The following is a 27927-nucleotide window of genomic DNA, read 5'->3' on the forward strand; positions in this document are numbered from 1 at the left end:
TTTTTTTATGCTCTGCTAGCTGGGATATTCAAGGTGTGGTGAAAGGGGGGGAAATACAGTCCAACAATGGTTACTTTATTAGATACACCAATTTAGTAGCATGTTGGACCTCTCTGACCTTCAGAACTGGATCAATTTGTCATGGCACAAGGTGCTGAAATAATTCTGCAGGAATCTTTGCCTGCATGGACAGGACAGTTTCTCACACCATCCTGAACCAACACCAGAAATCTGGATTCAATTGACCAGGCAATGCTTTTCCACTGCTGAAAGCAATTTTTGCTTTCTTTTGCCTACTGGAGTCTTGTCTTTCTGTATCCTCTAGACAGCAATGGCACTCGAATTGGTCATCTGCTGTTATACCCCATCCCTGCTAAGGAATGACGAGTTGTGCATTTGGATACATTAGTTGAAGTACCAGCATTGTATTTGGCTGCAATTTGCTTTACTGTCCACCACCTACTCATCACAATGATTCTTGACATCCTCCTCTGACCCCTGTTGTTTACATCCATGGATTCCCCTTTTCCTGGATGTTTTTCCTTGATCACACTATTGCATGTGGAAACCATCAATGACCATGCCTCATTTGAAGTTGCTCAGATTGCTCTATTTTCCCATTCTAAAGTCGATTCACATTGAAACAGATCCACAGAAAACATGCTCATCTGAATGTATACTGCACTCCAGGGTCACATGTCTAATTTCCATGTCTAAATTCCATCTAATTGCTTCTGAAAGCATTGTGCTTACACATGGACCTCAGTCTTAAATGTTCTGCTTCTCTGGAAACCTTGTGTGGAAACTTTGAAATATCTCTGCACATCATTTACTACAGTACACTGCAGTTACTCACTTGGAATTTTCTTCATTAAAAAAAAAATTCCCCACTCTCTTCTGGGTGGTCTCTTTTTCCTTCAAGCCTAGCTCCTCTACCGAAGGCCTGGGAGGTTAAAGGTCCTGCATAGTATCTTAGCTGTTCTAGGTACTGCACTCTTCTGGATGGAGATTTTGGATGTTGTTACTGGGATATGCTGGAGCCATTCTCCCAGTTTGGGGGTCACACCCCCTTGCACTCCACTGTTGCCTTCACCTTCCACATGTTTTCCAGCTCTTCTCTCAGGCCTTGGTATTTCTCAAGCTTTTCATGTTCCTTGGTTTTAATGTTGCAATCACTTGGAATTGCTACATCTTTCACAGCCCTCATCTGATGTTTATCCTCTTCTGGTGTTTATCCATCACTACTATGTCCAGTTGATTTAGTCATTACCATTTTGAGTGTCTATATAAGTCCCACAGGATCTTAGCCTGGTCATTCTCCACCACATTTGGGAGTGTATCCCACTTTGACTTCAGAACTTTCAGCCCATACTCAGCACAGACGTTTCTGTATACTATGCCTACCACTTGGTTATGGAGTTCCATGTTTGCTCTGCTTGCTAGCATCTTGCATCCTGTTTTTGTGCTAGCATGTCTCAGGGGCATCTTTACACACTCTGTATCTGGAGTCCTCCCTTATGTGGTAGATCCCAGCCTCTACTGATCTTTTATTCAGACTGTGTTCCTTTGCTGCCATGATTAGTGCCTCCATGTTGTCTTTCAGTCCATTCTTTTCTAGCCATTGGTAGTATTTTTTCCATAGCAGCCACTTCCACTATTTCCTGATAGTATGTAACATGCAGAGGTTTATCCTCTGCTGATGGTTTCTGCTCCTCGTCATTCCCATCCTCCTTGGGTTTCTGCTGTCTGAAATACTCAGTAAGCATTTCATCATTTGGGGTCATCTTCCTGAAGTACTCTTTGATCTTGGTTGTTTCATACTGATGCTCGCAAGTCCTCTTCCACCCTCCTTCTGTTTAGTGTACAGAGTGCTGGATTTGGCATGAAACCCTTCATGCATTGTGAGGAGATTCCTTGTCTTGATGTCAGTGGTTCTATCTCCTCCTTTGGCCATCTTATTATGCCAGCCTGGTATCTGATGACTGGTAGAGCATAGGGGTTGAGAGCCCACATCTTGTTCTTCCCATTCAACTGACTTCTCAGGACTTGCATCTCTTTGTAGGTATTTGGCTATAGCTGCTTTCCTTATGGCCTCTTCATGATTCCCATCTGCTTGTGGGATTCTAAGGTACTTATAGCTGCTCTCAACATCTGCTATGTCAACTTCTGGTAGTATGATCCCCTTAGTTCTGGCTACCTTTCCTCTCCTTGTTACCATCCAACAACACTTATCTAGTACAAATGACATTTCAATGTCAGTATTGTATTGTCCTATTGAGATGGATTAGTGAGCTATTAGTGATGTCCTATTGAGATGGATTAGTGTCCTATTGAGATGTCACGTTCACTTCTGGCATACAGCTTGACATCCACCATGGACAGGAGGTGGCTTAAGGTTGCTTCATTCTGTAGCCGGTATCCATAGCCTTTCTTGGTGATGTCATTGAGGGGGTTCAGGCATATGCAGAACAGCAGCAGGGACAGAGCTTGGTAAATCCTGCCCTTGATGGTGACTTGTCCTGTCAGCCTGAAATTGGCCTCTAGTGTTGTCTTCCACAGCCCTGCTCCTTTGTGATGTTCATCTTGTAGCCAAGCATCTCAAGCATCACTGTTGCTGTGGCATATATCAGCTGGTTGGTCGCAGTGATGGTCACAGTAGTGATGATATCTTCCCCTTTGGCCTGGCTCCCGCTTTTCATAACATTTGTGTTATACAGTTATGTGCAAAATAATAGCAGCATGTTTAAAACAACTGAGAAAAAGCTCAATCCTCATAATACAATTTATTTCCATATACACAAAGGCACTGGGAGCACTGCACATTCAATTCCAAATGAAAACATGAACGAAATACCAATTTTTAAAATGAAAATGAAGAAAAAATAATGGGCTGTTCAAAAAAAAAGTGTCTTCATTTTCATTTACAAATATTTACAGTATAAACTGAAAGTTGTTTACAGATTTAGCTTTTCTGTTGATCACTGAACTAATATTTTGTTGTGAAATCTTTATTTCTGATAACTGCTTTACATCTGTGTGGCATGGAGTCAACTAAGATCTGACACCTGCGAACAGGTATTCCAGCACAAGATGACTGGACTACATTCCACAGTTCTTCTGCATTCTTGGGTTTTGCATCAAAAACAGCATTTTTGATGTCACTCCACAAATTCTCAATCGGATTGCAGTCTGGGGATTGGGCTGGCCACTTCATAACATCGATCTTGTTGGTCTGAAACCAGGATGTTACCCACTTGCTGGTGTGTTTGGTGTTGTTGTCCTGCTGAAACACTAATTTCAAGGGTATTTCTTCTTCAGCATAAGGCAACATGACCTCTTCCAGTATTTTTGATATATTCAAACTGGTCCATGGTGCCTGGTATGTGATAAATGGGTCCGACTCCAAAGTATGAGAAACATCCCCAAACAATCATGCTTGCACCTCCATGTTTTACAGTCTTCACAGTGTACTGTGGTTTGAATTCAGTGTTTATGGGTCATCTCACAAACTGTCTGTGGCCTTTAGAGAGCCAGGTTCCGACTATTGCTCAAGTGCTCAAGGGGAGCTCACACTAAATACTTGACACTGTAGCATATATATATATATATATATATATATATATATATATATATATATATATATATATATATAAGAGAGAGAGAGAGAGAGAGAGAGAGAGAGAGAGAATCTGCAACAGGTTTGAATGCCTTTTGTTTACCTTTTGGCCAGGGTAGGCCCACTTGAATTCCACACCCATGTTGAACTCGACCAACGCTGTGCAGTTGAGGACCAGAACATCGCCTCGCATCAGCTCAATGGGTGAGTCTTCAGGGAGTAATTTAAGCTCGTAAAACTTTCTTCCTGCAGGTTGTTCACAATGATCACAAGCAAAGTCATGGAAGAGTTCAGGCAAAGCTCCTGCTTGTTTGCAGCAACTATGTGTCAATAGACTGTCTGAAGCCTGCTCAGAATACAAAGTGAATAGTATCTCACCAGTTTCCATCAGCAAGTAGATGTTGGATCTGTATGCACTGCTGTGTGAAGTTATAGAACAGAAAAAGCCAAAGATAATGGACATGCGGTCTATGATGTTTCTGGGGACAGACCAGCCTCGCTTGTTGTTCCACGTGATCTCTTTACCTTCCAGAGGCACAATGGAATTTTCCACCTAAAGAACCAATGACAAAGTGAAAAACAGTCCTCATATAAGAAACAATCACTCAAATAATACTCATTGTAAATGTCTACTACTGCAGTTGCTTATTTCAATACATATGTGAGAAAAATATAAAATCTTCATAATAACACCATTACATTTAGATTTTGACATTCTACAACAGGCTCAATCATACAATTTGGGGTAACTTGTGTATATTATTGCAAATGTGGAGACTCGTGTATTATTGCATTATTGTCACAGCACGGCCCCCTGCTCCTTGACTCCTCACCATGTCTGTGTGCTTTTGTGTGCTTTTGTGTGCCTGTGTGTGTGTGTGTGTGTGTGTGTTACATATTCCAATAAACGTCCGTGTGTGTTTGACATGGCTTGCGGGCATCCTGCCTCACCTCCTCAACGTTACAGAGAACTCAGCACTCTCAACTTAAGCTGTTTTTTCTGTATGACTTCTTGTCTTTATATGCAAGTTGGCATACCTACCGAGTAGAGGGTAACGTTCAGGTCAGGATCCGAGACCAGACATGGAACCTCAATGTGCTTGTCTGAAGCTGTTATGAAGATGGTTTCCATGTCATCATTTCTCTGGACAAATGGCTTATTAGGGTCTATATGAAAAAGAAATGCAATTTATAAAATTGTATACCATCAATAAATATAAGAAATAACTAGAATAATATTTGTTTTTCATTTGCTAAAGCAAATTAAATGTGACCTATGAATTAATACATTCATAAAATCCTAAAACACTAGTGATGGTTAATTACTACATCACTGATCCACCCAACAAAACTATAACAAATTTAATACCCAAACAAGACAATAAAAGATAACACAGTATTTCTGTAGAACATACTGGTATCATTATTATCACTAATACTTGCATCCACATCACATTAGGAATTATGAATTATGAATGTCTCTGTGGTCTCCAATTCAAATCTCCTCTAACAGTTCCCAGTCTCTCATTCAAAGCTCATGTAAATAATATTTCTATGACCGCCTTTCTCCACCTCAAGAACGTGCTCTCCTCACATAATGCAGAAAAGCTAGTCCATGCATTTATCACTTCAGGATTGGACTACTGTAATGCCTTACTCTCTGGCTGTACCACTAAGTGCCTAAACAAGCTCCATCTAGTTCAAAATGTGGCAGCCAGAGTTCTTGCTAGTTCTAGAAAATTTGATCACATCATTCCTATCTTAGCTACTTTACTATGGCTCCCAGTAAAATTTTGTATTGATTATAAAATACTTCTAATGACCTACAAAGTGCTGGATGGTCTTGCCCCACAGTACGTTAGAGAACACCTAGTGCATTACGATCCACCACGTCTGCTTAGATCAAAAGGTGAGGCTCTTTATTATTACTAATAAGAAAATCTACCTCATGGGGCTGAGCCTTGTCCTATAAAACACCTCTATTAAGTTCTCAAGAAAAGGATATCCATTAAATTTTATTAGATGATGTCTAAAAAAGAAGAACCAAATGAATCAATATGATGAATCCAATCCAAAACATGTACCCCTTCCAAATATCCAGAATATCTCCGAAATGACAGCAAGGCTACTAGGACAATATTATCTCAAAGTAGCCCACAAACCAGTTGCAACCTTCAGAAGGATTCTTTCAAAGCCAAAGGAGGCACAGAATCCAAGAGAACAAACATTGTCTACAGAATCAGTTGCAACAACTGATTACACTGGCCAAACAGGTTTGTCAGATAGATTATATGAGCCCCAACTGGCCATCAAGAGACAAGATCCTCACTCACTCACACTCACACTCTCACACACACACTCACTCTCTCTCTCTCTCTCTCTCTCTCTCTCTCTCTCTCTCTCTCTCTCTCTCTCTCTCTCTCTCTCTCTCGTTTCATTTCACAAAGAAAGACACAAATTCAGTTTTGAAACTGTGGAAATCAGCCAAACTCAGGCAAAATCGAGAAGATAAAGAAAATTTCTGGAGTCATGGTCTTCAGCTGAAAAATCAATAAACAATCCGATATTGATCCAATTTATCAATCATTCAGACTAAGAAGCCTCAAACCCCATCAGAGATCCAAACACATACATTCAGTCCACAGTGCAAAACTATTTACGAAACTGTAGTGGAAGCTGCAGCCCCCACTCCTATGGTAACCCTTAGGTAACCCCAACACCCCTCGCAGAAGGTCTCCTTATCAAGATGCTTTGCAATACCAGTCTCTGTCCTACTGGCAAACCAGACCTTCACCCCTGAGACAAACTCATAACACCCACTCTGAGAGGCCTCTTTTACAAACACCAGAACTCTTTAGGCTCTACTAAAAAGAGCACGCCCACTCCCATACCAGGTCTTCAAAGCCACTTAGTAAGGAAGGTTTATCATTCCACAAGGACACATGGCCCAAAACTTTATGACTCTAGATCTGGCCTGAGGAACTAAGATCATAAAGTACCCTGCTGTCATTGTTGGTCCCTCCTATCATCTATGTTTCCATGGTTTCCTTGTCTCATGATTTTGTTTCACTTTTTCCATTCCTGTTCCAATCGTTGTTTTGGTTATTACTGTTCATGATTTGCACCTGTGTCTTGTTTAGTGTTCATTAGTTCATGTATTTAAACCCTTGTATGTTTATGAATGCCTGTATATGTTTATTAGAAGTCTAGTTTGTGTATGTACTCCGTGCCTTTGTGTTCATCGAAATGTTATGAAATCCATTCTCTCTAAATTTATGTTAACTTTTATGCTTGGTTATTTGTCATTCATGAAATTATTATATCTAGCTTTAATCCTATTATTCTAGTGTTTGCATATTGCCTTTACACTTGTATTACTTAGTGACTACCTGCTCATCCCAAGTATAATGGACAGAGGAAGATTATTTGAATTATTAAAACTAGAACAGTACAATAAATGTATAATAATCATGTTGTCTATCTTTCTCCATCTCTCTTCCATGCAATTATATCTCTGTCTCCAAGTAGTGTGCTTCTAGATGAAAATGTAACTGCTTTCTTATATATAACTGTGTGCTTTATATTGCTTATAAGAACATCTGTACTCTATCTATAAATATTTGGACCAAAGGGCTCAGGTGAATTATGGTAACTGATCCCACCTGCTATACTTTAAGACATATATCTCAAACAAATATCACTACCTAGTTATTTTATTCCCCTCTTTTTTTCTAAATTCCCCTCTTTCTTTCTTTTTGTTAATTTGTTTTGATCACCCCACCAAACTTGGAGACTAGACAAAGAAGCATGAGCGAACCTAGGAATAATATCTCTTGCTACCCCTCCCAAAATCAATGCTAAGGAACAAAGAGTTAAGGTGGTAAATCTTGAGTTAATGTTGGATCCAGAAAAGGTGACGTTGGAACTTCTCATGAGAAGAATTAAGTACTTAGAATGCTTATTTTTATTTTATGTCTGTCTTGTATCTACTGTGTTACGGGTCTGATGTAAACCCGTTTAATTTGCTTTCCACTACTACATCAATGTAGTCAAATTTTTGTTTTTGCATCGTTGGTAAAATAAGAATTAATCCTGTTGGTCAATGGTAATTAGTGCGAAATAGCCAACTGTAGATTTCTACAAAGCTACATCTAGGAAATGCATTCACATTGACACCTGCAAAGTCCAGGGACGAGCCATATCACTTCTACACTCTCGGTGAAGCTCAGGCTCACCAGTTTGGGAAAACCTTTGGTGTGGGGTCACCAATGTAGCAGAGAAGATTCGGGATTAAGTGTTATTTCCAGCCAACCATTGCCACACCTAAACTCCATTGATCCTCTTCACAAGTATAAAGACCATTTTGAAAAACCATCCCTTGGACTGGAAGTAAGAGCTGTATTTTCCATTTATATGCCATCTCGGGGTGTCTATAGCGAGTTGAATTTCCTAGAGATAATTCTGTGCAAGTTAATATTTTCTCCCTTCATTAGTCTATATAATAATAGAAATAGGAATCTCCTCCCTTTCATTCAACCCTCCGGTAGTTAGCTCCATTAGCTATGGATATGTTAGTCTTAAATGAGTTAGCACCATAGCTAAACAGGTCTCACGTAAAAGTTCTACCCCTATGATTTCAGTTCTGTCCTTTTGTTTTGTTTATTATTATTTTTTTGATTTATTTTGTTTCTCCTCATTCCCATTTTTTTCTCCCTCAGTTGTCATTTTTTAGGGATTCTGTACACCTGAGCCGTGTCCGCTATAGCAGCCTATAACCTGTAGTAGCTTAACCTCTCTCACAACATCAATAATCATCTTATTCATTAATCGATAATCTTTTCAATAAAAACTAACTTTTCAATAAAACACTTTTATTCATCAAGTTGGTCATTGTGGCAAATATATTTGAAGTAATGCTATTCAGTCACTACACAAAATATTAACTAATTTAGAAATGAGATAGATATAACATTAATAAACCTTCAGCAATTCACAGTACTAGTTGATTGTTTTTTCCTATATTTTAGGGTGGTGCCCCTTCTAATAAGTCATAAAATTATACATTTTTGCTACAAACTAATCAGATCAGAAACATGGACCGCATCATAACCATTCCCCCAATTAACCAATCATCACAGACTAAATCAGACTACAGTGCTCTGAAGTAAGTATTAGAAACATTAATGTTGATTATCCCCACTCACATTGTATATAAATATAAGCTTTTGGATGAACAATCACAATCCAACTTGCACTGAAGATGTCACCTCGTGTGCTTCTCAATTACCAAACTCAGCAAACAGACCAACAGTCCAACGACCAACCTGAGCTGCCAATATTTTGTTGCACTACGTGGATTTTAAATTGCCATTATAGCAGTGTCTGCAGAGTTGTCCTTTTTTCAATTTACCAGACCTTTTCTTCCTAAAAAATTAAGAGTTGCACTATAGTGAATAGAGTCCCTATATGACTGAAAACACAGAAGCCTATATTATGAAGTGATGTGAAAACTACACCCTCTAACCTTTCATTCAATAAATCAGAAAGCTTTTACCTGCAGAAAAAAAAATGCATCAGGTTGCTTTCTCTACTTTGCTTTATAATATTCTTATCTTTTGGTTCATTCAATTGTGTAGCTCTTTTAGAGCACCCTCTGAAACAAAGCAAACAAATTCATGCTGTAAAACCATGCAGCCTGTAAAAACAAAGCACCTGGATTATCTGAAAAAGGGCAAGACTTTAGAATGAAATATCTGTTGTGTCCTTGTCTGCCTCCCAAATAAAAAAGAAATTGAAATATGAAGTGCTAGCCAAGCAAAGAAAACAAGCTCATCAGAGGGAAAATAAATAAAACCAGTATTTGTGATCCACATGTCCTGGTAATTTTGTTTCTTCTAGGATTAACCATTAAATCACACACATGGTCATTCCATTACATCTGAAATTATGGTAATAACTTCATATGAGGAAATTGTTTTCAATCAAAAATGAATTTGCTCATCTGTATTACACAGCCTTACCAGAAAACATGTACACAGTCATTAAAAGACTTTCAAATAAACCACAGGCACCATTTACCTCGTACAAAGACATAGATGCTGGCAGCTGTGGTTCCATCGATGATAGCCTTAATGTCCTGGTAGAAACAATGATAGTAGCCAGTGTCGTCACTGCCACTTTGGGTCAGTACAAGGATCTTGCAGTAGGGTTTCCCTGGCTCTCCCTGGCACTCTTTCACCCACAGACCCCTCTGGTTATGGATGTAGGCAGGTGACTGCTGCCCTTCTTGCTTACTGAGCTCAGCTTTTTCAAGAGACTGGTCAGGCCAGGCCCAGCCCAGAAGGTGTTGTCCCCTGAATGAAGGGAACATCACAGGTCACAGAAAGGTTACCAGCACCCAGAATGCTTATTCAGAGGAAGCCATGTGAGGCAGACTTTGAGTGTGTGCCGTCTTTTAAGATTGACACTTTTTTCATAATTTTACAGTACACTAAGTATGGCAGTATTTTGAGCATGTTTCCATCTTGCCAAAAAAAAAAAGTTTGCATGCATTATTTAAATAAATACCAAGCACAAATACCAAATATCCTGATAAATATCAGTTCCCCAGAACAATAATCTCCACCTGATTTAGTTACAGACTAATAATGGAAGTCGGGCACCCCTGGCACGGACTCTCATTGCATCTGTTTTTGCTGTATGCATCTGTATTTGCAGGATAACACTGTGACTTCCTCCCTAACATGATTATAAAGTGCAATAATGTTCTGAACCTTAGCCAACGCTGTATAATATATGTAATGCTGCCCATGAATTATGCTGGGATGCAGCCAAAACTGATACTTTCCTTCGAAAGGCATATCTTTGCTACTGCTGAAAACAAAGTATTTGGCAGATTCTTGGCTAAGGCAGCTATAGAAGGATCAGCGATACATGGTGTTGGATTGCCTTTTTCTTCCCTTATTTTCAAAGATACATTGTCGATGCTGTAACCTGAAAATTAACTTTACCTGAATTCCCCTCCAAATGTAACATTCCCCTGAAGGTATGAAGAACCTTGATGCTACGTGATCCAAGTAATAAATATGATTTCTTACTGTCTACATAAAAAAGCATTTGCTTGAGAGCATACATGATATATACACTTTTAAACAATCTCTGATGCCCTGCATCACCACGCTTGTGGCACATTGCTCCTACCTGCATGTGATGCTCAGTGTGTCATTGGCATCAATCACTAGTTGGTTTTTGGTGCTGTTGAGGATAGGTGGGGTCATAGAAAACCCAGTCACCAGACCTGATGGCAGAGAGGAGAGGGTGAGTCTTTTTTTGATTAAGTGCCTCTGACAGACTAACCAGGATGCCTACATTATTGCTAATCATCAATGTTCACGTGGGCATGTTTAGATGCTACATCTCAACACGATGTACTACAGAGGATTTGAAGCAGATAATCCATAGTAATCCAAGGAATAATCTGAGTAAACAAAAACAGATATAACCTTTAAAACAGTCCAAAGATTTTGATTTATTTTTACTTTTTGACATTCACAGTTGCACACCAAGCATGTGTCAGCAAGAGGCATGTGGTATACATGAAAATAATTTTATATATAAATAAAGATGAATGAATACAGGCTCTTATTTTATATGTCATATTAAAGAGAAATTTATATATATATATATATATATATAAAATGTATTTATTTATATTCATAAAGAAAACCTCGCTTTCTGTCACATTGGCTGTTTAGATATACAACACATCAGAATTTGCTTTAGGTATTTCCTGAGCACTCTATCAGAAAAGCAGAATCAGCTTTTCTCCCTGTTGTGTTGCAAAGCATTTAGCATTGCCCCTCTTCCTCACATGCCAGCCACACACATGCCAATCAGAGGCAATACTTCTGTACTACCACATATGTGCACCTTTCTCTGTAACTCACAAGAGAATAGTATAAAAATCTGACAGCGAATCCATGGCCTAATTAGAGTTCAAGTCAAGCTTCTTGGCAGCTGGCAACCTAATGGGTCAAAACAATTCCAACAAGATGTTATATAAACAATTCTGAAACAAGACGAAGAGGCATTTGCTGAGGCTTTTTTCAAGTAAATGTAATTTTTGTTTATGAACGATCTATTTGCTTTGATTTTCTGCTACACTCTGATGTTTAGTATACCATATGCACTGTCACAGCCAGAAGTGCAAATGAATATATTGTCAAGCCTTGTGTACATAGTAGGTATGCCATCTACTGAAATAAAGATATATTAAATTAGTTGTAATAACACCAGTAATCAAGTGGGCAATTTTTTATTTAATAAAATAGACTGAAAAAAATAGCAAGAAAAACAGGCTTTGTTTAGGAATTCAAGGCAATATGTAGGTCCATGTAGTAGAAAATACATCCCCTCTGCATGACAAAACATATCATTGGCAGTCTTTTTATTGACAGAACATGATTCTTTCTCCCAGTGTGCACACACCACGGTGCTGACTTTTCAAAGACCCATTGACATGCCTCAGCAAACACAGGCACAGCAGGTCTGGGGTTACTCTATAGGACTAGAGGTCTCTTACTGTATTAGGGGCTTGTCTGCAGTCATTCAAATAAACAGTGTCATAGACAGGGCAACAAGACAAGAGGAAGTACTCTTCTACGCTTCTCTCACCACTACTGTTTCAGAAATTGATGATTTCCAAATCCTAACAAAGAGATAGGACAATGTTCCTGAACAGAAAAATACAGGCCAACAAAATGCAGGTCACCACCTTGACTGCTCAAGGTTAATTTCTTCCTTTTTATTGCTCATAGACCAAAAGGAATCATGGGGGAGGCCAGGACCTTTTTCCAGCCAACAGCACTCTAACTGACTTTTGTGCACAGGGAGGAAGTGGTTCTCCATATGCCTCTTTGTTGGAGCAATGCCCATTTTAGAAGAGAGTTCACTTTCACTAGAAGGAGCATCAGTTTGCACACACTAGATCTGAAAAATGACATTCATAGCAACTGTTTTTATTCAATATACAGACACCAGGAGTTCAATCCAGAACATATTTATGACAAATATGTTCTAATGCTTGAAAAGCCTCTTCCTGTGGTTTCACAGAGTGCATACCAACACTTAGCTACTTAGCTTCTGGTGTGAAACTGCACTTATTAATTAATAGTTTAACATGTAACAAAATTTAGTGTGTATTTAGAATGTACTCCTCATTATAAATAGAAGTGTTAGGTCTTCGGTAATAATTAATTTTAATATACTCACGGACACTAAAATTCTTTGTAACTATACACTCATTTTATGAAAATTAAGTTAAATACTGCAAAGATTTGCTTCCATTACCCAGGCACAGCTTGCTAAGGTACACAGTCAAACAGTGATGGTGTAAACTGAAAAAAGAACAAGAATTAAAAAGAGTACTATTAAAATACTATTTTGCCCTAAGCAGAGTATTGATTGGTCTTACTATAGTATGCAGCATTCAGTGGAATGTACTGATTGATTTCTTAACCCATTTTTCTTAGCCCATCTGTTTTGCTGGCACACTAGCCCTTTTGTTCAGTTATATTCAGGCTTTCTCGTTACCACAGATGATGGCCAGGGAGGAAGTCTATCTCGAGAGAGTGGTGAGGGCAGAAGAGAAAATTATCAGAACCTCATTTCCATCATTTCCATGCTGCCTCAGCAGAGCCTCCAAGATGATCAGGGATCCCACCCACCCTGACCAGAGACTGTTCTGCCTTCTAGTAAACGTTACCACTGCATGCGATGCAAGACTGTCAGACTTAACAAGAGCTTCTTCCCACAGGCCATTAGACTACGCAACATCCTTTAACAATACACACATTTATTTTATTTAGAAACATAAACTATTATGAGCACTATTTATAACGCACACCCCCATCTTCATATGTAGCTACTTTGTGCAATAATTTTAATGTTCTCTCTGTGAACATCTTATCAACATTTTCCAGTGCTAAGTTACAGTACCGGTTACACTGTGCAATAATCACTGGAACAATGTGTAATATATATATATATATATATATATATATATATATATATATATATATATATATATATATATATATATATATATAAATAATTTCTTGTGTATTTATACTATGTCTTGTCTCGTGCACTTACCTTTATGTATAGTGTATATTTGCACATCGGAGTTTGGAGAAACGCAATCTCTTTCAGCTATGCACTACTTGTATAGTCTGAATGACAATAAAGCTGGCTTTGATTTTGACTTTGAAGTACTAGGGAAAACCTTTTGCAGCCAGGCAAGTCAGGGATATTGTGGAACAATGCATCCACATAGCCATTTTATCTCAACATATGCTGTGCTTTAGCCAAGAATAAGAGAGTCAGCACTGTGCCACACATCTCCCACAGATTTCTTGCTGTGATTCAGTGTAATGTAATATGATACACATCCATAAAGATCCATTTCCAGGAGAGAAGGAACACATGTCAAGCCCAGCATAGTGGCTAGAGATGATTTATGGTGAGCAACAAGGTCTCAATGTGAACTGTCAAACCCCATAGCCAGCATATCTTCTTCACAGCATTCCTCCCACATGTGATGGTTATGCTGAAAAAAAGCAATTTACAGTACTCTGCATATGTAGTCAGCCATGGTGGCTCAAAATATGCAGCTCCAATGCCATCTGTGAAAGATTGGGGATGTCAGACTCTGGGTTTGCCTTGTGACAGAATATGGACTATAGATACATTTGGACTGTGCCAAGATATTAAGTAAATTCCAGGCATTTTGGAGACATGGACCAGAGCTCAATTTCCTGCCAGATCCTTATGGGTCTTAGCATATTTAATATCCTCCATTAGTAATTATATTTTTAAAATTATATGTTATAATTTATATGTTCAGTGAATATAGGTTCAAATTGTAAAATAACTACCATGACCGAAGAATGACCAAAGAATGCATATGATTTATTTTATTTATGCAGGACTCCTAGGCTTGAGCTTGAGTGTGATTGATGCCCACAGCCATTGGTACATGACTGCAAATGTATCCTGCTTTAAGAGAATTTAAAGACGTCCACTTAAATAGTACTTTAGGTAACTTATAAACACCCAGGATTCATTTGGCAGAGCATGATTGAAAAGTTTAATTGCCTCTTATATGTTATTATTTGGTCCAAATTAAGGGAGTGACTTGCTTTTTCATCTTAATGAAAGGTATCTTTGAGAATTAAAGTATTAAATAAGCACTTATCTCCTGAGTGAAATAGGTAATATTGGTGCAATCTACTTGTCTTGCAATTATGATTTGCTGAGGGAGTATTCAAAGTCATATTCATTCAAAGTCTTCTGCTCTTTTCCCTATAGAATCAGGGCTGTCACAGCCAGCATGTTTGGAGGGACATTTATACAAGATAGGGCAGGGTAAGTATCAGGAATTCTGTTTAGTTCAAGGGAAGAATGAAAACTGTTTTACTTCAAGTTATTTGCATATGAAAAGTATATATCAAAATGTGTGAATAAAAAGACATGGGCAGAATTCAGAATAACTCAATGTCATGTATTTCACTGAATATTAAAGCTATTGGCCATTTCCCTATGTAAGGCAGTACGTCATATAGTTAACCCAAGAGTTGCTGATGGGTCCAGATGGCTCTAATTCCTTGTAATTACATACCTTTAATTATAGTTTTAATGTAGTTAGTACTTCACAGTAGTTACTAAACAATAATTCTTTAAATTATAAAATGATAAGCCTGAAGTTTAATAGATTAGTTGTTTAGAATTTGCCTTAAGATCATACACTGAACCTACTCTCTCATAATTATTCCTTTGAACATTGTTTGCAAATGGTCTTTAGAGAAAAACAAATGACCATCTTAACCACCATCACATTTTTAAAGTAAAATCTAAGTAGCCATTACTTGGAAGATTCAAGCCTGCCCTTGGATTTTTCTAACAATAAAAGAAAAGCACTCAATATAATTAAGTTGGATTATGCAATGACTACTATTATTATTATTATTATTATTATTATTATTATTATTATTATTATTATTATATGTGCTTATTTAATACTTTAATTCTCAAAGATACCTTTCATTAAGATGAAAAAGCAAGTCACTCCCTTAATTTGGACCAAATAATAACATATAAGAGGCAATTAAACTTTCAATCATGCTCTGCCAAATGAATCCTGGGTGTTTATAAGTTACCTAAAGTACTATTTAAGTGGACGTCTTTAAATTCTCTTAAAGCAGGATACATTTGCAGTCATGTACCAATGGCTTTGGGCATCAATTACACTCAAGCTCAAGCCTAGGAGTCCTGCAGAAATCAAATAAATCATATGCATTCTTTGGTCATTATTGGTCACGATAGTTATTTTACCATTTGATGATATAAATACACTGCTTTTCTCCAAAAATACACAGAAACAGGGTATGAGACCTTTAAAAATATGAATTACAAAATTAATCGAAAAGGGCAGCTGTAATTTCATTTTTTCCCTTGTGTTTATGCTTCAGAATTTAAACAGACTTTTTTGATTACCTTTTCAAACTAGAGAGATAGGGAGACAAATATACAACCACCATCACTAAGGAACATTTTTTTCTGAGGAAGTTTCAAAAACCCAAAAACTACATCTCTCACCCTATCCTATCACTATTTTGTAGTTATACCACAGGAAGCATTGTAGCCGTAATTATGTGGTTCACCTCATCTTCCATCTGTTCAAAGTCAAACATACAGTACAGCTGCAGAAAGGATGACTGGTCAGCAGAACCTCTCAATATAGGAGCTGCAATACATTTATGGCTAAGAGCCAAGCTGCAAAAATCTCCCTTCCTATAAACAGTACTACTGCTCCATCAAAACCAGAGCCACGTGGAACCTGAAATTTTATTTATTTTTTTATCTTAAATGGCAGTCATACTTCTTAACAAACCACTCATAATAAATAAGAATTGACCTTCCCATAATATATAGGGTTGTATATGAGTTCAGTGTTTGTATTGTATTTATTGTTTTGTATCCTGAGTACAGTACACATTTGCTGAATAAAATGAGCCTGCTTCTGATTCTTTTTTCTGCTCTCAGCAGTTTTTTCATCTTCAATAAGAGTTTACCAATTTTTCAGAATTTTGCTAGCCCTATTTTCCTATTAAATAGCAGTTGGCAGAAAACTTTATATTGGGCCCAACATACTATAGTTAAGTACAAATCTTGAAAGTCTTTACAATGTCATCTGCTAACATAGCACTATTCATACAAAAGGCTAACCTTAATGAAATGAATTGTCTCTAACTCTGCTCCTGAGCTGACTTCATATTTTTAGGCAATTAAGGAAGTTTCTCTCATTGGCAGAAACAACATATACCTAAACATAAATAAACATAAATGGCTACAAAGTTGAAGCAACTATATATGATAAGAAATGAGAGTTATGCATTTCTTAAAATTAAAGATGTGCTTTGACAAGGCCAAACTACAATTATAGTCAGACAAGGGCTTAGGGCCAACATCGCCACAGACTGAAATTAGACCATGTCCAACCAGTGACAGGGGGCAGCCAGGGCAAGTGACAGACCTCCTCTCTGGATTGAACAGTCAGCATCTCTTGCTCCCTGTGGGTGAGCCTGGTCAATGCTAGGGCAGGGATGTGCAGTCCACACTTTACCAAAAAATAGACTAAAGCTTTTTGGCACAATCCCTATTTTTTATTCCTTTGTTGTCTGAAGGGATGTGAGCCAAAAAGTGGCTGTGCATCCCTTCTGCACACATTTATCTGCTCACTAGTGGCCTTCCTATTTCCTGGATGGAGTTCATGTGAAGTAAGGAAGTTTGCAGGCCAAGAGGAGGGAGACATCACTGTGTGTTTCCTATATGCTGTGCTTGTACCCTGACTGCAGTTTCCTGTACCTGTGCCATTTACCACATGACAGGACGCACCCTGCTTTCCACTGTGGTGTTTTGTTTGCCATAGCATTCAGTCAGAAATGACTTCCCCCTGACGAAAGAAAGAACATTTTACACTGACAACTTCAGCAAAATGCAGAGCCATAAGATTCTCATGTACCTCAGGCCAGGTGTCCTCCCCTAATTCCTGCTCACAAGACTTATATAATGTGTTAGGCTGGGTGATGTGAGCAGTTGAAATGAAACCAACACCACTGAACTCAATGGATGATTATTCCTATGGACACATTAAAAATGGCAGGGTTCCAAGTCATTACTTCACATTTGAAATAATGAGGTATTCCCCATGGAACAAATTCATCTAGCATGGTGGTGATGAAGCAGCTACAGGAAAGAGACAGAAAGGTCAGAAGGAGGTAAGGGGGCTGGATAATGAAATGGGTGTGAGAGGCAAGGAGGAAGCTGGTGGTTTCCTAAGGGCTCACCAAACACTCTCTTTCCCATGAACCCTCAGTGACCTCAGTGACTCTGCATGTCTTTTCGGTGACCAGAGAAACGAAACACTTGTGATGCCTTATACTACATAATTGCCATTAGCCAGGGAGACAAACAAAAACTTCAAATTTTGACTTTCAAGATCCCTTAAGAAGGAAAATTCAGTCAAAAACACTAGTGATACCATGACAGAAATTTTTCCAAGATGATTCTGTTGTCTTGACCAGAAATCCATGTGATACAAAGGGCACTGAAGTAACAGGAAATTAAAAGGCCATATTTTTAAGCTGCTTTTAAACAATCCAATGAAAGAATAATGGGGCAGTTGTGTTTATTAGAACATGCACTCTTGCTTTTGCAAAGCCAGATGCATACAATTTGATTGTGATATATGGCTTCCTAAATTGACTTAATAATTATCCTCAATTCTTAATTACTTAAATAATTTTTGCACTTTTAAAGGTGATTGAATCAAGTTCTTTCTGGTGCTTGAACAGAGAGCAATGCTTGACCAAAAGAAAGCTTTACAGTCCCCCTGCTGTCCACAGTGAGAAAGACAACATTCTAAAGATTTTTGTTTGTTTTAATCAGCTTTGTTGATCATTGCACACCACCAAGGAAAGCTTTTCTCATCCAGACTCTCATTCCTCACTCATACTTTCTGAGTGACATCCTAACATCCAAATATTAGATAGGATCAGTCTAAAACATTACAATTTTAAAATATTTTCTGGATAAGGGTTAATACCTACTGAATCCCACGAGGGTGTGTTGGGAATGGCTGGGGCATATGAGGGTATGAATGTCCTCTCTGCAGTAATTAATGCAGATATCAGCATTACCTTACCCTTTTTTGTATTACCTTGCAAGAAGATGAAATTAGCATTAAGTTTGTTTTGCTAATCACCAGGATAGTATTACATATCATAGTCAGTGGGTTGTTTAATGGAATTAACTGTGAGGAATTTACATTTGAGTCTTAAGATTGTCTAGTCCAACTTCATCATGTGAGGAAGTCAAACAAGGGCTTTATAGAGCTAATAGAAACAGTTTTTAATATATGTTTTGGGGTTCATATAATTGGTGCCTCGTCATTCACACTTTAATGAACATTCAGCAGACCAGAGAATGAGATATTACACATTGGTTCATTGTCTTGCATTCACTATATCTGCATTAACAACCAATAACTGCTTATTTGAAATAAATGCATGCCTTCTGGTGCTGCAGACTCTTGTCTGTTAAAAGCTTTTTCTGAATAAAAAAACAACAATTTCTTTCATCCCTTGAAATGGCCAGTTTTCCCATTTTTAGCTTCAGTTACGATTAATGGTTGGTTATGTAATTCTAAAAACATCTAATAAATAGACCCAATATTCGCTAGAACATAGTCAAATTCCCTGAGCCATCAAGTGCCCATGTTTGCATTAATAGAGACGTTTAAGGGAGACGTGTATTCACAAGTTTCTTAAAGCTGAGGATTTTTAAACCTTTAGAGAATGTCATTCCACAAAAGCCTGCAGACAAGTAATGGGGATTGTCACTCCACGTGTCACCCCAGACTTCACCTACGTCTTGATAAATGACACCGTTGATGTTGGAGGTTCCTGATTCATTCTTTATTTAGAATTTAATCAGGAGAAGCTCTCACATATACTATCGTTTCGGATTACTCTTTGAATGCTCTATAGTTACTCTCAGCATCCTTTCACTAGCCTGATGAGAGACACACTTTTCTATGGCTAAATGTTGGAGCCTCCTAATTCACGCTTTATTTAGAATTTTATAAGGAAAAGGTCTCACACATTTTATATTACTCTTTGAATGCTTTATAGTTACTATGGCTAGAGAGTCTGTGTGTTAGGGATATATTTTCATCGGAGTAAGCTTTAATTCTTGAGTTTCAAGGGGAGAACTCAGGGTTTTTGTTTTCTCCTTGAGCTTTTAAACAACAAATATTTTAAACAACAAATAATTTAGCCCTTGCTGAATCTGATATCAGAGATAGGGTGCCGCTGCAGACTTTTGAAAGTAGGAAATGTCACAGGAATGCATGATTATCATGGTGGGAAAAGAGGATGCATCAACAGCTCAGCAAGGTGGTGTCTTATGCCAAAGGTTAAACAAAAAAAATGTGAAAGCAACACACTAAAGAGGCAGAAAGTGCTTAAAAGCTGTTTGTGAAACAATCACAAAACATTTTCCTGTTGTTGCAAAATGACTGCTTTAACAGACCATCATACCAATGAAGTGTTGCTAAGAACACTGGGTGATAAACTGGTTACTTGACAGCAGATTGTTATGGCAGACAAAGGGATTTGTGTTCTGTGCATCTATCTGAGTAAGTCGAATATAAATACATTTCTGACCAATTATCATCAGTGATTGGATTAAGGCTCTCTTTGGGTACATAAAGTCAGAAGAATGCCTCATTGCCTATAAATATTCATCTAATATTAATTATTAACGAATTTTTTAAAAATTATTTTTTGCAAAGCATGCTCAGTTTTGGCCACAAGTCTACTAGTGTTCAATCTCAAATTACTTACAATATATACCAATATAACAAAGTCTTATGTTCAGATAACATCTAAAAGTCCACTTCGACACAAACACTGGGAATTTTGGTGTTCGATGGCATTTCATAAACTGTGACTAAGGCAAAACCACTGCGAAATTTAAGTAATATCACGCAGCTGGTCCCCATCATTTTTGTCAATTTGAAAACCTTGTGAACATTTAGCCTTACACTCAGGGAACCGAATCAAAGATTAATCAAAAATTTAGCTAAACTGAGATAAAATATGCTTTTAAAAAGTAGTCAGATTTAGCAAAAATAAATAAATATATATATATATATATATATATATATATATATATATATATATATATATATATATATATATATATGAGGGTAGCATGGGCCACACATGAAGCCTACAGTTGCTGGTCATAGAACGCCGCCTCAACAGAAAGGAATCTTTGCGACATAGTTTAACTTTTCATTCACGACACATCAAAGACTCAATCTCACCTAAAAAAGAGGCAGTCCCAATCCAAATCCTATAGAAAAAAGTTAAATCTCTCTTCATTTCCAGGTTTCCAAAAAGTTTAAAATTTTGTAACAAGCCTCTTGGTTTTCTGATGTAGTTCAGTGAAGGAAACGATAAGGTCGTATAAGAGTTCTCAGGTGAAACGCGCGTCTCGGTCATCAGGCTATCGAAAGGATGTACAACAGGATGACAAAGAAAATGCCCCCCCTCCAAAAAACCAGGTTTGTGAGGATGTTAATGGATTTACAATGGTTTCCTTTTTCCTCCTCTTGTGACTAACTCCACGACTTTCGTTCATAAAATCCTTGAACGCGTGGTTTGTTTTACAGGTCAGAAGTCAGTAACGGTGTTTCAAACAGGCAAACTCCGATTAATTTATCATTCAGTCTTAATTTACATAAGACTGCCGCTAAAATAACTACTGTCGCACCATTTTCTCTCAATAGACAAAACGTAAGAAAGAAAATACTTTCTTCGACTAAATATAAATCATGAACTAAGGGTTCATCTGGAAAAGCAACTGAAAAACCAATTATTAAAAAAACAGTAAGAGATGTTTACTTAAACGTTTTCGTGAAACACTAAAATGAAGGGCAGTTACAAATGATGAAATTACAACATTCACTGACGAGCTGTACTAGACTCGATGTACTGCTGCAAACCCTTTCCGAGTGACATTACTTAGTAAATACCAAAACTGGCCAGATCACTACGTCTCTCTGTCATAGTGATTCCGACATCCCTTGCTGTTCTACACACGGGATTCTATATACCATTATATTCTATACTATTCTATATAATCTATATATTATATAATTCTGTATTGAATTCTGTATAAAGCATATTAAGATCATATTATGTAATCAGATGTGATGATGGCAGTTTGCATATTTTTATGTTGTCCATTTTGTCTTAAATTATCTTTGAGGTTTTTGTTGTCAAAAGGTATCAGCTTCAAGGTATATCAGCAAGGGGGATCATGTCTAGTTATGATTTTTGTTCCCCCCTTACATTTGCTGAACATTTTTTTACAACAATGAATGTTTTGTTAAGAGGTCAGGTCACTGAAGGTAATTTAGTCCCAACTTTCCAGTTTAAAAGTATAACTTTAAAGCTGTATTAAGGATAATCCAAATGGTTGAAACTGGTGAGATATTTGAAGATATATTAGCATTGTGAAAGAAGGGCAGAGTGGGAGGGATGGGGGTTGAGGATCTCAGACAACCTGCTCAGGATCTCCAACCAGAAGGTATGGGTATGACCAGTGTATGATAGCAATCATCTATGGTATCTGAAGTGTTTACATTTTTACCATTGCTGTATCTCCTGCAATAAAGATTATGTGCACTGATGTGACATATGTAAAATCCTGTATTGCTTTAATTGATTATTACATTTGCATTGCATTTACGGCATTTAGCTGGCACTTTTATCCAAAGCGACTTGCAACTTGCAGGCATTAAGGGCTCAACAGAGTCAGCCTCCTTATTACTAGTCGAGTACCTTAACCACTGAGCTACCACTGCCCCATTATTAGTTTTCCAGGTCATAGAATGTATGATTGTATATTTGGTTAGGTAAACAATATCATAGTTGTGTTCCTTTAGAGATATCTTCTAGGAAAAGGCCACAAGGACAAGCTTGGCTGGGATTTGTGACCAATGTGACAATACAGCACCCATCTCAACCTCTAAGATGTTATTCTCTAGCACAAAGTTCTCCTCAGGTTTAGGGTATTTGAGCACAGGAGGAGAGGTGAAGGCAGCCTTGGGGGAACTTGCAAACAGTTTCTTAGGCTTTCCTAAGAGCAAGGTGGTGATGGAGCAGCCATCCCACTGAAATTATTGTGAGAGTAGAAGTAGTTTACTGAGACATCATTTAGGCCTCTGTAGGCAATGCAGGGACGGAGGCCACCGTCCTTCTTTTTTGACAAGCCTAAGTTAATGCCTCAGAAATGTTCTACTGTTCATGGTCCGACTCTTTGTGAGGGGGTGGGGGGAGGACAAAATTAACTATACTACTGCTAAAATACAGGAGTCAATGGTGATACCTAGAAGAAATGCAAAATAGGCATAAGTTCCATATAAAAACAAGAAGTGCAATATCAAACAATACATTCTAGAGTGTGCAGTTAATCCACAGTAGTATAAATTCCACAGGTGCAGGATTAATGGTTATTTAAATACTCCACAAATGGATGAGTCTTCAGTCTGTGTTTGAAGACTGTAAGGGACACTGCTGTCCAGACAGCTAGAGGTTCCACGATCCGGAAGCCTGGACAGTAGTCTTGATGCTTGTCTTCCATGAGACATTATTATTATTATTATTATTATTATTAGTTACGTTTATATAGCGCCTTTCTCAAACTCAAGGTCGCTTTTTTACAAATATCTTTTTCTTTTTTACACACTCACACACCTGATGGCAGCCAATTTGCCAAAAACGGCAGCCAATTTGCACACAGCATACTCTCGATCAGAAACCACAACCCCCTGGGGGACTGCACTAGGTGCAGGGAAAGAGGTTAAAACCAGGACAGAGCACCATCACTGGACACTATATATATATATATACACATACATATACACACACACACATTATATATATACATACATACATATACACACACATTATATATATACATACATACATACACACACTATATATATATATATATATATATATATATATATATATATATATACATACACACACATGTATGTATATATATATATATATATATATACATACACACACACACACTTTATATATATATATATATATATATATATATATATACACACATACATACACACACAGGACAATTTAGAGTATCCAATCAACCTAACCTCCATGTTTTTGGACCATGGGAGGAAACCCACACAGACAGAACATGGAAACTCCACCCAGATAGGGACTCTAACCCAACAAGGTAGTGCTGAGAGGCAAACATGCTAACCATTGTACCACCAAAGCAAGACGTTTCAAGCTGAGATAGGGAGGGGCATTTAAATCTGATGCAGGAAGCTACAGGAAGCCAGTTAAGGGAACGTAGCAGTAGAGTGATGTATTAACTTCAGATAACAGATGGCCCGCTCGCATCCACAGTGGAGACAGATCTTGCTGCATTCTTCTCCTCCTCTTTAGAGAGACACATGCTACCAAGCTGCATCTCTTCAGGAACAGTCAAAGTGGGATTGAGGGGGTGAATCAGCTCAGCAACAGTAGGAATGAGTGTGACAAGTTGCAGGATCTGCTTGGTCAGGACTCAAGCCACTGCCCATGTGCAGCAAGCACGTCAGGTAAGGAGCCTGACACTGCCAACTCCATAACGTGGCTGTCAGGCTGGTGGACAGGAGTGGAGTTGAATGCAAGTTCAGTTTAACAGGAAGAAACGCAAACAGAGCAACCCAGAGGCAAAAAAGGAAACACACAGACAAAAAGAAATGCTTATATACACAAGGTAACAAGGGTAAATGGGGAACAGGTATAATCAATAAACAGGAGAATTTAATTTGACAAAGTCAGCAGGGGGGGTTATGGGAGTTGGAGTTCATGACAGGTGCAGTAGGAGGTGTAGATGTGACAACTAGAATCCCAGAGAGGGTCAAATTTAGATTTAGACTTTTTTAGACAATTTATAGAATAACTTGAATAAATTTAAACTGTTAATTAGATCATAGACTGATGATAAGAAGATTGATGCATTTGTTATGTATAAGAATATATATATATATATATATGTGTGTGTGTGTGTGTGTGTGTGTGTGTGTGTGTGTGTGTGTGTGTAATTAATAGTATTTATTTATTTTTTAAATTCATGGTGTGGGACTAACTCAAGTCTTGTTATTTTGCTGTATTTATGCAGGAAGCAGTTCAAAAAATGAGCCCTTGCAACGAAAAACCATATATCAGCCATTTCCCCTTTTTGTGTAATCAGTTATTTTAGTTTTTGATTTTGTACATTTAAATTAAAAGTACATTAAAATTTTACATTTATTTAGACTTACCTTACTTCATTCATGTTGGCATTAAAAAATAAAACTTGCAATAATGCTTTAGATTATTGTTTTTATTTTGTAGAATGTGGAAAAACAGTAAATGGACATGTAGGGTTTTGTTGGAAGGGCTCAAATAGTGCAAAGAGTAGCAGAGATACTGAGCACCATTGTCTCTTTCCACTGTGGAACTGGAAATATTTAGAAATATAACCATTGGATGTTACTGATATGAAAAGTGAGTTGTATAGTATTTTATTGCAGCTAATAAAATATAATAAAAGATTCTTCAGATTTCATGAGAGAGTCAAAGAGAAAATGTCAGCATATACTGTCAAGTCCAATTTTAGTGTCTATGGATACAATAAAAGTTGTATTTTGTATTAGATGTATTAGACTGAAAAGTCTTCATATTTTCTGAGGAATGTATTCCTTTATTAAAGCCACTTTTTTGGGGTGTGTACTAAAAATAGTACCACAGATTCTAAACTTGTGGCACAGCTTTACTTATTATTTCCATGTTTTTATTTATTAGAGATCATTAATAAACATAGCATTTTTCAAGTCTTTGTTTAGTTTCAATATACATTGTGTTAAGAGCTGTGATCACCACCTCATTAAGCTTCTGTCAGAATTCTGGTTGGATATTTGAAAATTCTTCCTGGCAGAATTGGTACAGTTCAATTACATTTGTTGGTTTCTTAGCACAGACCTGACTTTTAAGCATACTGCACATATTTTTGATAGACTTGAATACCTAATTAAATCTCAACAGAAGTTCAGAATAACCAAACCAGTAACAATGTCTATGCTTAAATCACCGTCCATGTCTTTTTGTTAGTTATTGTAACAGATGTGAAGTACACTTTGTTACCCTGAACAAACATTTCATCATAAATAATTTATACATCTAGTTCTTGACCCATGAAAAATATTATTTGCTATATTACTATAACGTGCAAAAAGTGTACAGTGTGTAAATGGAGCATAATTAATTAGACCTGGAATATTTCACTGTATTTTTCCTAATACTCATTTCAATTTATACATCTAGGTTTATTTCCATACTGATTCACAACCTTGATATTTATGTTGGAAGACTAGTTGTGTAGGCAAGGCATTTAGAGGCTAGAACAGCAATTCAGCATTAATCTCATCTTTTCTTTTCTATGCTGTCTTTGTAATTTATGCAAAGTTTATTTATATAGTGTTTTTTTTTTTTACAACAGCTGTTATCACAAAGCAGCTTTACATATGTCTGCATCCAAGCCCCAAAAAAGCAAGCCAAAAGCAACAGTGGTGAGGGAAAACTACCTAAAGCTTGAGAGGAAGAAACCTCAAGAGGAACGAAGACTCAAAAAAGAGAACCCATCCTCCTCTGGTCAACACCACACAGCATAATGACATCAATGACATGAACAAGGAATAATGATCACAGCAATTGGGGGGATTATATTGACATAATGGTCTCTAATTCTGAAGTGTGGTATGGCCATAGTGTGTCAGTGTGCAGGGCCAAGTCTGGTGGAAAGTCAACTCTGAGAAGGGTTTCCTTTGTCAGGCCCACAGTAACAAATGACCTTGCTGGTCCAGGGGCAGGTGGGCAGGGAGGTTCAGCTTTGGTTGGATTCCATCTGAAAGTGTAGGGATGCTCAGTCTTGGTAGGATTCCATTTAAAGGTGCAGGGGAAGCTCAGGAAGAATAGAAAGATAGGTAGGAAAAGGAAGTAGGTATATTAATAGATATGCAAACAGATGGATATGTAGGCACAATACATATCATTGAATGTTGGCTATAGGATTATGTGAATAGTTATGAACCAGCTCTGATTGAAAGTGAATCAGGATCCAATTATGAGGCAGGGAGCATAATCCAAAGATGGGGTGTCAAGGCAGGCACATCTTGGGGAAAGGATAGAGACAGTGGATAAGATGAGAAAATGGAGAGAAGAGAGTAGACAATACAGAGTGAGAGCAGTAAATAGAGTCCGTTTTACTATAGCCGACTAGCAATGAATGTTGTAACATAATATTTAAAAGATATGTACAGGTAAAAATAGCTTTGATGACAGCATTGTATGAGCACTATATGCTATGCAAAAGATACATGCAGGATTATAGGGTTCAAAAAGTTCTCTAAAATACAGAGGTCAACCCTTTTACAGGATTATACGTACAAATGAGTATTTTATTCAATAGGGAATTTAACTGGTAGCCAGTGCAGGGCAGAGAGAATGACTACATTACATATGTGTGCAAATGAGACACGAAATGAGATCCAATGAGAAACCGCAATCAAAGATGACACCTAGGTTTTTTACATTTGTGGATGGAGTACCTAAACCGCAATCCAGATTAAGAGAGTGATTTGAGATTTTATTTTTCTCGGCCACAGGTCCAAGTAACAAGATGTCTTCTTTGAATTAAGTAGACAAAAGTTGTTTGCCATCCAACATTTAACTTCTTTTACACATTCTTCTATTTCGTTAAGATTAGAATGGTCATTTGTTTGGCTGATATATAAAGATGGGTGTCATCAGCATAGGAATAAAAACTAATGCCATGCTCTCAGATTATGGAATCAAGCAGTATCATATAGATGGAAAGGAGCAGAGGGTCAAGCACTGAGCCATGTATGACATCATACTTAACCTTAGTAAGATCATAGGATTCACCATTCAGAGAGACAAATTGAGAGCTGGTGGTCAAATAAGATTTAAAGCAACAGAGAGCATGTCCTTTAATTCTTACTAGATTTTCAAGACTGTCGATCAGCACCTTGTAATCTAAGGTATCAAATGCAGCACTGCGGTCAAGAAGTACAACTCTAGTCAATGCTGTTTCAG

The 27927-nt window shown here is 37.5% G+C and overlaps 1 protein-coding gene across 3 annotated transcripts in view; it reads right to left on the minus strand.

Moving 5' to 3' along the window:
- The window catches only part of flt4 (fms related receptor tyrosine kinase 4), a 48262-nt gene extending 27029 nt beyond the window's left edge, over positions 1–21233 (minus strand). For 2 of the 3 annotated variants that reach the window (XM_035532022.1, XM_027008635.2), the window contains exons 1-6: positions 21066–21233; positions 10817–10913; positions 9695–9969; positions 4659–4783; positions 3995–4169; positions 3720–3862 (exon numbers count right to left, since the gene is read on the minus strand). In XM_035532022.1, coding sequence (XP_035387915.1) covers positions 3720–3862; positions 3995–4169; positions 4659–4783; positions 9695–9969; positions 10817–10913; positions 21066–21123 — 873 coding nt within the window. In that variant the 5' untranslated portion in view covers positions 21124–21233. Of the gene's footprint in view, positions 1–3719; positions 3863–3994; positions 4170–4658; positions 4784–9170; positions 9260–9694; positions 9970–10816; positions 10914–21065 lie in introns of those variants that run through there. The other variant, XM_035532023.1, reaches the window with a different exon arrangement.
- Positions 21234–27927: the final 6694 nt, after the last annotated feature.

Source organism: Electrophorus electricus, chromosome 12, assembly GCF_013358815.1.
Source record: "Electrophorus electricus isolate fEleEle1 chromosome 12, fEleEle1.pri, whole genome shotgun sequence".
Taxonomy (NCBI): domain Eukaryota; kingdom Metazoa; phylum Chordata; class Actinopteri; order Gymnotiformes; family Gymnotidae; genus Electrophorus; species Electrophorus electricus.